The 14753-nt window shown below is 37.1% G+C and overlaps 1 protein-coding gene across 5 annotated transcripts in view; it reads right to left on the bottom strand.

The window, feature by feature from the left end:
• Positions 1–14753, bottom strand: part of NBEAL1 (neurobeachin like 1) — a 95179-nt gene that overhangs the window by 33514 nt on the left and 46912 nt on the right. For all 5 annotated transcript variants that reach the window (XM_067298751.1, XM_067298750.1, XM_067298753.1 and 2 more), the window contains exons 15-29: positions 14460–14579; positions 12845–13148; positions 11844–11929; positions 11310–11399; positions 7846–8014; positions 6639–6772; positions 5965–6124; positions 5767–5869; positions 4857–5013; positions 4116–4274; positions 3594–3753; positions 3236–3324; positions 1443–2024; positions 741–916; positions 223–376 (exon numbers count right to left, since the gene is read on the bottom strand). In XM_067298751.1, the coding sequence (XP_067154852.1) occupies positions 223–376; positions 741–916; positions 1443–2024; positions 3236–3324; positions 3594–3753; positions 4116–4274; positions 4857–5013; positions 5767–5869; positions 5965–6124; positions 6639–6772; positions 7846–8014; positions 11310–11399; positions 11844–11929; positions 12845–13148; positions 14460–14579 (2643 nt within the window). The remainder of the gene's footprint in view (positions 1–222; positions 377–740; positions 917–1442; positions 2025–3235; positions 3325–3593; positions 3754–4115; positions 4275–4856; positions 5014–5766; positions 5870–5964; positions 6125–6638; positions 6773–7845; positions 8015–11309; positions 11400–11843; positions 11930–12844; positions 13149–14459; positions 14580–14753) is intronic.

Below are 14753 nucleotides of genomic sequence, written 5' to 3'. Positions count from 1 at the left end.
ACCACTATGGGCATATTTAATTTACTATATTAACTGTATTCCCTATGCTAAGTATTTATAAAAATTTTTCTCATTAAGGGGCCATTTAATTATTCCACTATGAACCCTTACTCTTTAATATCTATTTTAAAAGCATATGCTTAGAAGAAATGACATTATCCAAACCAACTTTCATTACTATTTCAGCCTACATACAGAGTTTCCATTATGCAGTTACTGTACCTTTTCTGTCCATAAACTTGAATTAACTAGTCCTTCTGCCTGAAGGAAATCTTGTACAATCAGCAAGAGCCGGAAGGCATTTTCAGCATGCGTAGGGAGAGCTCTTGAATCTCTGTTATCAGTGACCGACCACTCTAACATCTTCTCCAGCAAGCTGCATGGAAAACAAAATCCCAAAGTAATTATTACCTGTTCTGAGTGTAAGTGGCTTAAAAAAAAGATCCAATTAAGTATTTAATTGAATCTCTCAGTCTGCAGTGATACAAGTGTCCTCTACTTGATAAGCCAATGAGGTAAAGAGATTGAGAAGCTCATGAAATCAGAGATACAGGTTTTCAAACCCCAAGAGCCATGTTACACTACTAAATTGCTGGTAGAATACATGTGAAGATAAAGCAAAGTTGTTACATCCTGATGGGAATCTCCCCCCATCATGCTACTAACTTCACTAATTCCCCTTACTTTTTCCCCCATTTCCTCAAAAGGAAGGAAGGAACCTGTCCTTGAACTGTACTCACTTGAGCTTTATTTCATCAGAAGGTCGCAGCAATTCATTAGCTATTCCCAACTTGGTCAGTGCAGAAAACACCTGTCCCCTCTCAATCCAAGCAGCATCATCAGACTTTTCAAGGCCTTTCCACACTATATACAGCAGGATGTCTGTAAGTAACTGTATGAGTTCATTATCACACCCCTGCAAAAGAACGGAAATATTTACAGCCCTTCCAGTCCAGAAACCTTCAAAGTTTCTCATTCATCACAGTCCATAGGCTTCCATGTTTCACCAGTTTTGAAAACTCTGCAGTCTAAAATCCAATCGCTAAATACACAAAAATGCAAATATAAAACACTATGGGGTTCACCAGAATTTATAATACATACTGACTCAACTTATACCTCATTATTTACCTCATATATACCCTGACCTTCAGATATCCTTGATTTTTTTCATAGCAAGCCTGCTCCTTGCCTCCTTTGGAAGATAAAGGATGTTTCAACATAGAAATATTTATTAAAGCAAACCTATTACAACCAAACAACGAAAAAAGGAGACATATTACAAAAGGAAGTCCCTATAACAGAGTTATAGCGTTTGCTTCTCCTTTGGGGGGTGGGGGCAGAAGGGACAATAATTATTCCATCTGGGAGTTTAGGAAAAAAACAAACAAAACGTTACAGACACTAGGGGAAATCAACTACGTAAGGAAAGAATTACTTACTCCTTGCTTTTCAAATAAGGACAGATCAGTGGTGAAACCCACATCATTTATGATGCCCAGTTCCTTGTCAGGTTGCCCAGAGAATGGTTTTGTGTTCTCTACAGGTGATGGTGTGCTGGGCTGGCTATCTGTCATCTGATTCCCAATGTCAGTCAGTTCATAAGAGTCAACACTGGACAGATCTAAACTCAAGTGGGAAGGATTACTGTGCCATAATTCTTCTCGTTCCTCTGACCTAAAAGACATCTCTGCTGCAGAGGCATCTTCCAGGGGCATAACAGAGAAGTGAGCAGGAACATCCAGGGATTTGTCGTCTTCCAAACTCCACTGATCAAACAAACCATTCACAGAGGCAAAGCTACCAGCTTTGTCTCCCTCTGTCTTATCAGCATAATGTTTCTGAAGCTCTTCAGCAGGAAGCTTTTTTTCTTCTTCCCTTGAAGAATCAGCCCTGTTCCCTTTAAGGCCAATTCGGACATCAGAGTTTTCTTTCAGGAATAGTCTAATCAGAGTGTCCTGCCACCCCAGCTGCTGAGAAATCTGTTGTGCTGCATCTGGTTGGGAATGCAAAAGGTGCAAAACCTACGGATTGGAGAAGATATCCCATATATACACATTAATTTTAGTATATAATTACATTCATTCTAGCTGTTAAATTAGACATTTTATAATCTTACAACTTTTTTCCTTTGTGACTCCTTTTCAAGGTTCTCAAAATCAATAACAAAAAGCATACAAATCATAAATGACTATTCTCAAGGGAAATGCATATTTGAGAAACCAAAGACTGTATGGATTTGAGTAAGTAAAAAGTGTCTTCATTTTTTCAATTACAAATGATCACTCAGACACTAGACGTCTATATGAGCTATCATAACTGGATCCATTTCTTTCATTCCTCTGGATACAGTCTTTTCTTCAAAGCATAAAATGCGTTCTTCTGTTTCTTACTATATCAAGCAATTTTCTAAAAGTTAACGTAAAGCTATTGTGTGTGATTTTCCTAAGCCTGCCAGAAAATAAAAAATAAAAATTTTCTCAGGAGTAGGGGAAAAAAAGCTACCAAGAGTATATCAGCAAGACTTCATACTTCAGGCACTATTCTGAAACAATTCTCGGAACAGGCAGTTATAACTGTTGCAACAAATAACCCCAGCCACTAGTCAACAAAAAAGCAATCCAGCACATAAAAATACACTGATAGGAGCTAGTAAACTGATAAAATTAAGCAAGCTAAAGCATCAAGAGCTTTCTGGCAGTGCATATTTTCATTTCTCTAGGGTGACTTTGAGAAACTCTGCTAGACAACAGTGCCTCAGCCTCATTTGGTACTGCTAATACCAGTGATATGAGCCAGATAGAGCTCAGTTTAGGAGCAAAGTCACTATTTCTTCCCTATCTCTTCCCTCCATACAAACCACTCTTGAAAACATAATATGCTATAAGGAAATAACATATTAAGAATATGAACAAAGCTTTGCTCGTGGTTTTAAGCATCTTGTGAGAAAAGTCAGGAATTCAAGGAGTCCAGTACTTTTTACCTGTAGAAAATGCATACTGAGAACCTTTATAGAGGCCTTGCTTTTCATTTTGCTTTTTAAAAGGACGGAAACATGCAATAAGATTCAACATTAAGTGACAGATTGGCTTCATTTTTAACACAAACCATTGCTAAGAAAAATAGCAGTAGCAGCCAATACAGCCATTGCGTCCCAAATAAATAAGCGGTATAGTGTGTCACCTTGATTATAGGTGCAAAGGACAGTATTCCAGTTTTAAAGTCGATAACTAACCTTTCTACAGATAGCCACTCTGACATTTATATCAGATTTATGAGCCAGATGCACTACAGCTATGAGGTCTTTATAATTCACAGCAGGATCTGGAGTGAAAAAAAAATAAAAATCAGTTATCATGCAAGTGAATTAAACAACTAAGTAATAAAAATTGCCTTGGAGGTCACCTTTATATCCAGGTATAGTAAAAGAAACAAACGTCAGGAAACTACAAAAGCATTAGTTGAGACTAACATGGACATTAAATAGAACAGCTTTATAAGGTAAATTGTTTTTCCTCAACATGAACAAATATGTTTGCCTCTAAAAACCAGCAAGAACTTACAAATGGCAAGCACAACACATCTCCAGTTACCTGCACACAGAATTTGGTTAAGAAGATTTCTAATGAAAGAAACCGAAACCGGTGACTCATTCAGAAGAAGCCCCAGTCCAGAGTATCCCACTTCTCGGAGTCTCATACGCTGCTTACTCCGTTCATAGACTTTAGTACATTTCAACATCTCTTCTACAATCTGCAGGAAAATAGTAGACAAATACAAAATAACCACAACAGAGCATCCAGACCTCTGACTTTATTGTGTATGATATAACATGCTTTCCCATAGTTTATAAAGCAAACTATAAACACAAACTCAAACAAAAATTCCTTTATAAAGATTCCAAAGCTTCTAATACATGACTTCAAGAGAACATTAATTCCACTGTGACTAGGGCAGTAAATAATAATATCTAGCTAACATACCAGTAGAAAACAAAAACAAAAAAAAAAAAAACCTTGTATGACTAATATCTTTGCAAGTGTATACACTTCTGCAGGCAAACTGTTGAAAAATACAAATTTATGTTCAATTAAATTAAGAACATAGTTTATTACCTTGAACACAAGTTCTCTCAGCCTGTCAGAATATCTTTGATGCAATAACAGAGCATAAAGAATATCAGCATTTCCTGGTTCAAAAAGCAGTAAAAAAAGCTGATCTGGAGTAGGGCTGGAATGAAGCAGGCTGAAGAGAACATCCAGAATTCCACAGAGCTACAAAATTAAGACAACTAAATTAATCCACAATCCATGCAGACTTGATGCTCTGTCTGGCAGAAGTTTTCCTGGTTTTTAAATTTCACCCTTCATTTGTTATAGAAATGGACATTTGATCTGCTTAATGGTACTATATTTAAAATTAGATTTTATTTTTTGGAAAGATTTTTTTCTATATATAGACCACTATCAAACTATAATCAGAGCTATGAAGTAAATTCAAATTTTAAGAAAGTCTAGAAAACAGACAAATCACATCATTACAACTTCTGATCCTTTAAAGTCCAAATCATTTGGTTAAGTAAACTAAGAAAACTTTTCCAGTGCCAATACTACACATTATATGCTTCCTGCCCTCTTCAGAGAAAAAAATAACCAGTAAAGATATAGCCAGCAGCAGAGCACTTTGTCAAGGTTCCAGTTCGCTTCTATAACATGCCTCAGCTACATCTCAATAGCACCATATATTAAGTAAGAGTTTGCTTCTTTAAAGCAGACAAGATGCAAGACTTCTAACCATCAAAAAGCAAAACTAAAACACCTATAGTTCAAACTATTAATTTATGCCATACTGAATACCTGTTCCTCTTCACTGGTGGCAGCTATATATCCTATGATGCTCTGTATTTCTTCATGTGTTCCACCTTTGCTCAGGAAATATTTGATCAGTCCATAAAGGGATGTCCGTATTGTTCTCAAGTCATCAGGAGCCAAATCACTGTCTTTACAGCCACTCCTAAACACCAACAGACAAGAAAAGCAAACTAAGGAAGTTCTTCATGACTCAAAAATAGCAATTCAACCGTGCTAGTTTCACAACTTTTTTCAACTACCTTGATATCATGGCACAATCTATAGATTTTTACTGAAGAAAGGCAACTTAGTATTAATAAGCAATAGCAGATCAGACTTTGAGACTATAAAAGCCCTGAAATGCAAGTTTGTCCTGATCTGGATACAGATCAGGATTTCAGGTCTCTGCCCTCTAAAAAAGAAGTATCTTATCAGTCTTCCTCAATGACATAACTAAAAGTCATAAGCAGATATAAATTGCTGCAAGTTTATCACTGAGATTGAATGCTAGAATTCTAAATTCCTAAAAAAACCCAAACCTACTTTAAATTTCAAGGATTTAAAAGAACACAAGTGTCTTAATAATGATAGCAATCCTCTCGTTTCATAATGGCAATGATCTATGACTTAACTTGCATTATTGAGAACAAGTGTTCCAGTTTTCTAACTTTAGTGACTTTTCCAAACATTTCTAGTATCATTGCCATAAATTTTATATAATCTGGTTGTAAAAGTAGAAGTTAAGGAAAAGTAGCAAGTGAAGTGAAATAAAATTTTTAATAAAATTTTGAATGAAGTCAACCACTAAAGCTAATCTTCAGTTTTATTTTTTGATTTTCCCACCAGGAGGACAGGGGAAAAACCCAACAGTTACATACAACAAACTAGGAACAGTTAGAAGACGTAAAACTCCTACCCATAATAAATCCTGAGTGTATCTAGAAGAAACTGCACACCATACTTCTTTCTGAAGAGCCTTCTGCTGTCTTTGACGATTGTGGAAAGGTACTGTATATGCCCTAAAGTATAAAGTTTTCCATTAAAACCTAGAAAAGGTTTGTGTCAAGCAAGATGTGCTGTATCTTTGTGCAGCTCCCCGAGTCAAAGAGCTCACCAATTCTGTAGGGGAAGTCCCCGCTGTTCCAGATACTGAAGTCAAACAGTAAATGTTGATACATCTGTTGTAAAAGCTGCATGTTCTTTTCTACTGAGACTTGCTCTATCAACAACTGTACAGCCATCAGTACATTCACATCCATCAAGTTTCTTGGCACCTTTAAAAATAACAATCAGTGTTAGCAGTCAGCATATTTTCCATTTTTTAAAGAGAAGAATCTCAAAAATTTGTTTAACAGCAATATCTGCTTCCATTAAAGCAAAACAACAGATACAAAAAAAGTTTAGTTTGAAGAGCCACGCAACACAGTATCTATAACAAATACAGCAGAACATTAGACAGGAAGGCAAAACACCGTGTTTCACTTTGCAGACCAAGACCAGCTCCTCCCACCTTTCCAAGTGGAAAGCACACACCCTTCTCTCTGTGAAAGAGAAGCACATACTATAAAAAGTCAATAGATTGTGCCTTTCCCTCAACATCCAGAAAGGAAGCATTACACCTAGTTACACTAATCCTCTTCCCTCACATAGTAAATCGCAGAAACATATTTCAGAATCAAGCAAACCTTTGAAGACCCTCACTTTCTGGACAAATCAAGCATGTTTCAAAGTAATTAGGGCATTATCCATAACATTAATTATGGAAGGACATTTCTCAAATTTGCTTACCTTCTGTAACAAGGCTCCTAGGGTGGCAACTCCATGGGAGTGAATGAGATTTTCTTGATTAACATGGTGTCTTTGAATAAAGTGTTTTATCATCAAGATGAAAGTTGCAACAACGTTCTTCTCCAAACGTGCCTCTGCAAAACAGAATGGCAGTAGCAAAAACTTCTTGTTTTATTCTGGAACCACTGAGTAAAAGCAGGCAGAGAAGTGTTTATATTCCTTATGATTTCCTGAACTTCCCAACTCTCTTTCTGCTTGTTCCCTAGCTGTAGACTGTCTTTAGATTTTTCCAATGCAGTCAGTCATTCCATGCCTCTCCAGAACAAAGTGACCCCAGTCCTGCCTTCAGGTGCTTCATTCACCTGGATGGGGCAAACAAACTTCTACCCTTTCAGTCACAATCTTTTTGCATATCCTGGAGGTATTTTCCCTCTGAAGTTGCAAACTGACACTTTCTAGCAACGGTATGCAAAAATTGTGGGGGGAGTAAGGGGAAGAGAGAGAAATATATACTTATATATTTAAATTTACTCTACCATTTCATATATGAAATTAAAACTGCTGTTTTCCCTTGCAAGCACTGATTTTCCAGGGGACTCTGTTAAGAATGAAGTTCCTTTCAAATTGATATTAGCACAGTTAAAAAGAAAGAAAAAGGGGGGGAAAAAGCACTATTGTTATAGCATCCTTTCCTTAATTTGAAGACTAGAATCTGACCATGTGTGGAGGGGGTAGGAGCCTGAACATTTTCCTAAGAAAAGAAAAATCTGGCCAAGTTCTACACAGTACTGATCTGATACTGCAGTCTTAGTGTGGCTGTCTGACCCAGCACTCAAGTGGTAGGAAAGTCGCACCTTTTGATGTTAGGAGGCTTTGCATCAAACACTACTATTTCTCAGAATATTCAGAAACATACTTCTTAAATTAGAAATGCAGTAACTGCATATTCTGACTTTAATATAAGAGCAAATCATGAAAAGAAAAATAATGCTATTAAATACATTTATATTTGGAATATGCAAGTTAATTTTACATAGCACTCCTGGCATTCAGTATCCATGTTAGAAGTGTAGAAGCAGGAACAATCTGTCAGCATTACATAGCTACTTTGGAAGAAACAGCACATAACAAAATGGCTTTCCATCATTCACTGGAAAGCTTGTAATGAAAGCTTAAAAATGACTTCATCTCAACTGTACTTTCCTACCTGATGCCTTTGTGGATGACAATACCACCCAGTCTCCCTCTACAGGAGTAACTAGTTCTGGTGGTAGCGTTTCCCCTTCAGACTTCTGAGGCATCTGTCCACCAAGAAAGCTGATCTGCTCCAGCAGTGGAAACAGCACATTTATTCCACCAATACAGTTGATCATATCCTAGATCAAGAAAAACAGGAGGAAAGAAATCATCATAAATAAAATCCCCAAAACCATGTAAAAGAAATTCGTTCTAAGTACACAGAACCTTACATACCTACAAATGAATCATTTTCATGCCACTTTGAAACTAGCTTAAAACATTGAGTTTAACATCACATCTGCATAACTTTTAGGCACTGCGTTTACATGCATACCTTCCTGCCAGCTTTTCTCATTTAAAAAAAAAAAAAAAAAAAGCATTTTTACATTCCCTCCCCCTCCAATAACATAGGAAACCAAAGGATGCAAATCTCAAAGTATCTTCTTCTGAATATACTTGAAAACCAGAGAGAAATGTATTTTTTTGATTTCCAAGTTACTTGCAGCAAGCAGTAAGAAAAAGATTACATACACCTATGTTTTAATCATACTCCTGCAAGATTTCAACTTCAGGCAGTTTAAATGAAATTTGATCTTCTTAAAGTAACTTTACACATACCTCAATTCTAAATCTCTAAAAACACAAGTCTCCTAAAATGCTTTGTTCACTCCTCACAAACAGGGGTAGCATGAGACTTCAAATAATGCCCCTTGTGTTGAGGTATAACATTCAAATCACAAGATTTCTAGGTCCCACTCTAGAAGTGATTCATAATGCCACTTCCAAAATCAGGGTCTCGGGTAATAACCAGAGACACCTGTTAAATTGTCCCGTTTAGTCCAATAAAAACTACTAAAATTTTAACAGCTAAAGAAAAACAACATCTTGCAAGCCAGTATATTAGTGTGGAATACCACTCTCTCACTTTCCAGTCAGAAACCTTAGAGAGAAATGCTGGAAGTCATCTTTTTCTTCTGCATCACCTTCCATATTCTCAGTTGTTACTATGCACTGTGTGTCTTGTCATGACGCCCTCTCTCCAGCCCAGATATCCTCCCCTTTAATAAAGGGAACTTAACAAAATTAAAGAGTTAAATTAAGAGAGTTTTTCAAATCTGCAAAATTTATCTCTTGGACGAACTCTTCTGAGTTTGTGGGACACAAGAGGCACCACAGACATGCTGCTTTTGGAAACAAACTAACATATAGTTAACTAGCAGAATTTGTCTCAACCATGAAAGAGCAGTAGCTGTAGCTCCTTTGGGCCATGCCTACCTTCTTGTGAGTTCCTGATCAGCTTTTGCGCTTTTTTCCCCTCACTGGTCCTCCTCAAGAAGCTGCCAAACCCTCATCATGCTTGTAATGAGCTCTCTAATTGTTCTCCTGAGCACAGACAATTTTAGTAGAATATCACACCTTGAGGACAAATGTATGAACAAATAAATGTGAGCTTTTCATGGTTAGTACAGAGTTAACTTTCTCAGCTTTAAGAACAGCGTACAGTCAACTGTACTAGCAAACTCATTTACAAGAAAATATTATTGGAGACCACACTGGGTTCCTAAACAGCTCTTCTGCTTTTTCCCCACACTAGTCCTCCTCAAGAGGCTGCCAAACCCCCATCATGCTTGTAACAAGTTCTCTAATTGTTCTCCTAAGACAGTTGTACTCACAATTTGCTTTCCCATACAGCTATAGGTGTAAACTCTTCCTCCCACTACTGGGCAAGTAGAAAAGATTGCAGTATTTTCAAACTATTCATATCATAGCACTCAATTAACTAGAATGCATCTTTGAATTTTTTTTAAAGAATATTAATCTCCATAAGTGAACACATGCACAGTGTGGTCTCTGATAATATTTCCTTGTACATTAGTTTGCTAGTACAGTTGATCGTACACTATACAAAGCTGAGAAAGTTAACTCCACAGCAACCATAAAAAGCTCACATTTATTTGCTCATACATCTGTCCTCAAGGTGTGGTATTCTACTAACAAATTTTCCTACACTCAGCTTTAAGGAAAAATAAAGCCCAAAGGCTAACAACCTTGCAAGAAAAGGTTCTACCTATAGAGTACATCCAGTTCTGTTCTATCTAAATAAAAAAAACTTTATTCATGCCACTGTTTCTGGATCAAACTGTGATGATGCAAATAACTCAATTTCCTCATGCAAAGAGGTAGGCCTGACTTTGATCTTTAATATTAATATGTGCTAATGATCAGGGAACTAATAAGCAAACAGGTACACAAATGTATTTATTAAGCTAGTGTGCATTTCGTGGATTTCTCCTTCTCTCCATGAAATTGCAAATAGAAGATCATTTGTTATCTTGCACAGAATATATTTAACGGACATATAACTGGCCTAAATGATTTTCTGTTTGTGCAGCATTCAAAAGGTCTAAACCACTAGTACTAAATCTCATTAGCAGTGTTGATGCTATTGTGAGTTTTATCTCCAGAGGGTAAATTTAGGCCTAAACTGTCAGTGCCATGAGACTAAAATTAACCACCTTAACCAGAAAGACATTGGGAGTGTACTTGTTGGTTAAGACAACAAAAATACATAGAACAGATTTGTTAAAACAGAATGCTTGAGCAGGAGACTAAAAACAGTTTTAGTCAGAAAATGTTGAAGTTTAAGCTGCAGTTCTCATAACAGTGGTACTATGATTGCGAATGCTGGCAAAAGTTAAACAAAGATGATTTGCGTAGCCAGTAAGAATCGGATAGCCCAGTGCACCAGCCAATGAGTAAAAACTATTGTAAAACTAATGTATAGTAGAGACAGAACAAGGTATAACACTTCAGTGAGTCTTTGGCTTTTTCTCTGAATTAGGCTTTTGGACTGTGGGATCATCTGGTACTGCCAGCCCAAACTAGGAAAAAACAAGATAACTGGATGAAATTCTCTATTAAAAGTAGTAACTGATTCTTGAAGTATTTTTAACTCTACCCCTTGATTTCTGCTGAAGTTAGCCCACAATTCATTAATTGTTTGGGTTTTTTTTTTCCAAATGACTAATGCAGCGAAAGTCACAACAGTTAGCTGAACCCTACTAATCTCAATCTAATTAAAAGGTTAAGAGTGGAAGAAAACCATGACAGAATCCCCTAGAGATAAAGAGCTTTTGATACACAACATGCATCAAACAGATTACACAGATTAGAGTCAATTGACACAAAAAAAAAAAAATCTTAATGCATTATCTATGATGCTAAGAGCAGTAAGCCCTGGTAACTTCTCACTAAATTTAACATAATACTGCTCCAGCTACAGCATTAACCTGTTACTTCTCATTACAAATCCATGCTGTGCCTGTTAAATGTCATTAGCTCTACAATAATAACTTCTGGCATTCCAAAAGATAGGTGGACAATACTACTGTTGCATTCACATCAGGCAGTGGTGATTCAGTATGCATTTACCTTGATGTCCCAGTTCACTACTTTGTTTCCAGTTAGTCTTCCATGTAAAAGATTTGCAGACAGGTCAAGACAAATAGGGTTTCTGCAGGCCTATTAAAAAAATAAAGGGGCATCAGTATCATTCCAGAAGTGAATCACAGATCCCTAAAGTTCACATAAGGTTTTTGAATGCATAATACACTTCAGGAAGATAGTGCCTTTGTGTTGATAAGTATTTAAGCAAATTGGGACACCTGGAACATAATTTACGTCATCTTAGATTTGGCATTCACAGTTGCACAAGAAGTTTTTGTCCTTTTGGCAAACAAGGAGAAAGCCTACTATCCCTGCACAAGACTGCAGTTCAAGAAAGCTCTCACTGGTCTGTATCTCCCCATAACAACCACAGCACAAAGACAGCACATTTGCTTGTTTTATCAAACAGAAATAGCAAAAGCGAAAAAAAGACAGACTATCCAGAACATGTTCCAAGATGTAAAATAGAAAGTTACTGTATACTGTGTAAACAAAGGGAAATTATGCATCATTTCATACCTTTGGTGTATAATGAAGCAGCACCTTACTGGGGAGATCCGCTACTTCAGACTCTTGAGATTTCCATGGAGTTAAACAGTTTGGACCTGTAAAATATTTTTTTTAGTAGCCCACTGGATATTAATGTTGACTATTACAAATTTTATACTACTGTACTTTGCTACAACAATAAATAGGACACCCCAAACCATAACTATTTGAGACTAGTTTTCAAGTAAACTTTTTGACCTAAATCTTTCATTCCATAGGGTCTGCTTAAAAAGAAATATATAACCTCCTGATAAAGAGCTAAACTATACAAATAGAGATTTTTTTGCAATTTGAAGACCACCGATGTTTCTGTCTTTACAAATGCCTATCTCATATTTGACCAATCCCTCTGTTATCAAGCTCAAATGGCCAGAAAATGAGTAACCTTTAAGACAGTTTCATTTAGTAAAACAGAATATTTCCTCAAAATGCTGAAAGTATTTTTATCTCAACTTCTAACAAACTCAGGTCCTCAGGGAACTTAATACCTTAACATACTGAACTGTAAGACATAGCTTATCAGAATATTTTCAAATAGGGGAAAAAAAAGTCACCCCTAAATTATTAACTGATTCTTGTGGAAAAAATCCCCAGGCATGAATCACCTTGAAGTATTGCCCTTGTTGGTAAGCCACTTAAAAGAGCCTCAGCTGCAAAGTCACATATAGGCAAACAGTAGGAAAAATTAAGAGCCACAAGTGAAAATACAACATAATACTTCAGCTTTTGCAGGTCTGTATATATGATAGATGAGTTTATGTAAACTTAAAATCTTAAACATAACTTTATTAAAAAATATTTATCATCCAATCTTGAACTGATTTGTTTTAAGGTCCTCTCGCTAAGGTTAGCTCTGTAGTTCTTCTGGATTGCAAATTCTTCATTACGTGTCTTGGTAGAGCAAAGCCCCATGGGGTCTTGTTCATGCTCATCCCTTTTATTTCACTAAAACTAACACAATCACCACTTACCTGCCAAATACAATGCTTTCACCTGAGGGGGCTGCAGTGCTTCATGGAAGATGATAACTGATCCAAGCTGGCCCTCCAGAGATGTTGGACATCCCCATTCACTGTCCTGAGTCCCTGCTGAGATCATCTTGGTGACAAGCTCTGGTTTTGCAAGCATCCCACTCCAGCCTCCTGGAGAGAGGATGCCTCCAAGTGATGTACGATGCGACATAACAGGAGAGGAAAAAGGTGGGTCTGGTATCTGAGATGGGGGAGGAGTAGTCGTTCTTTGACCAGCTGAACCAATGCAGCAGGAAGTAAAAGCCTGGAGAGTCAAGCATGGAAGAAAGAAAACAAAGCCACACTGTAAACATAACTTCTTTTTTTCCACAGTTCACAAAGTAAATCTGAAAACTATTCCAGGCAAACCTGAACCAAATAAATTAAACAGAGTAGCACAATTGGGTGTGCCCTGGAAAAGCAGCAATCCAGCATGGTAGGCCAAGAAAAGAGCATATGCTCTCCACAACACCAAACAGTGGCCTTCCTCCAACCAAGAGCAATTTGGTCACCTCACCAGTTGTGTGACCTCTGTCAAGAGGAAAGCCAGGCAGGATGGTTTTCCAGACACCCCAGTAAACACTCCTTTCCTGGATTATATTCCCAAATACTAGCCCAGCATGTATTTTAGTATACTTCTCATATCAGTGATCCCACTTGATTAGCAGCCCTTGAGGTAAGCTTATCTGCCCTTCATTTAGCTATCTGATATCTAAAGTGCTTATTCTACAGATGGGCCAAAATCCAGAGCTTTATCTTGCAACAGAAATTACTTTTGCCTGTCATTCTTTAGCTGTCATGTTGATTTTATTGTGACCATGTCCAATTTAAATGTTTGCAATAACTATTCAAAGTAATTAATAAACATCAAATTAGGACTTATTAAAGAAGGAAGAACGTTCAGTGTTGTAGCCCAGTTTAAAATGGATTTGCTTCACAAAAAGAATAGAAAATGCTTGCAAAGAGAAATACGCATCACATATACTCATTCTGATGGCTAGTGTGCTTTTTAGGCTAAATATATGCACATTTGAAATGTTAGATTAGCTGCCTTGTAAACTGCTGCTCCCTGCTTCCCTAACCAGCTCACCTAGTAGGCCACAGACAAGGCAGGTATAAGATTAGCATATTGGGGAAACATATGGAAAATACAAGTAAAGTGAGTGACCTCTGAAAATGCGAGGGAGGATACCTCATTGAGCACTATCTCACCAATCCTTACTAGCAGAGGTGGCCACTCATGATATGTCAATGTGCTCAGATAATTACTTCTGGGAAAATCCCACTACGTAACCAAGGTAATTTGTTTTTTATAGAGATGACTGAACAAGCATTACTTAATGGTTAATTATACTTATTCTCCAATTTGATACACTGGTGACTGTCCAGAGTTGACAAAATCTTATTAGCAATACACTAAGCTACGCGAAACTGTTACTCCACTTCCAAATTTTAAAAAAAGCTAACTGTGTATATTTTGCTTTTATTGCTTGATTTGATTCAGCAGTCCTCCCGCAAGAACGATTGCTCTGTGAGAGCCTGTCATTACGGGGTACGACACAGAAGGTGAACTTACTTCATTCATAGCAGGGAATCGAAGTGGGGCAGAGACCTTCTGCTGTCCATTGACGTAGATGTAGACAAGGCTCTGACCAAATGGCCTCTTTCCAGGCATGTGAACAATAGTTATGTTGTGCTGATTAAGCAATATAACAACAAAATAATTAAGTCATTACATTATTAAAAAGCAGTGAAATGATTGTACGGAAATACTTAACTTCAGCACTACTAATCTGGTGGGAAAACCATGTAAGAAACCCCTTCAGAAAATAAATCCAAAGCATCAGCAAGAAGATAAAATCATCTATCA

The sequence above is a fragment of the Apteryx mantelli genome, chromosome 6 (genome assembly GCF_036417845.1).
Source record: "Apteryx mantelli isolate bAptMan1 chromosome 6, bAptMan1.hap1, whole genome shotgun sequence".
Lineage (NCBI taxonomy): Eukaryota > Metazoa > Chordata > Aves > Apterygiformes > Apterygidae > Apteryx > Apteryx mantelli.
This window is presented reverse-complemented; position numbering and strand designations above follow the sequence as displayed.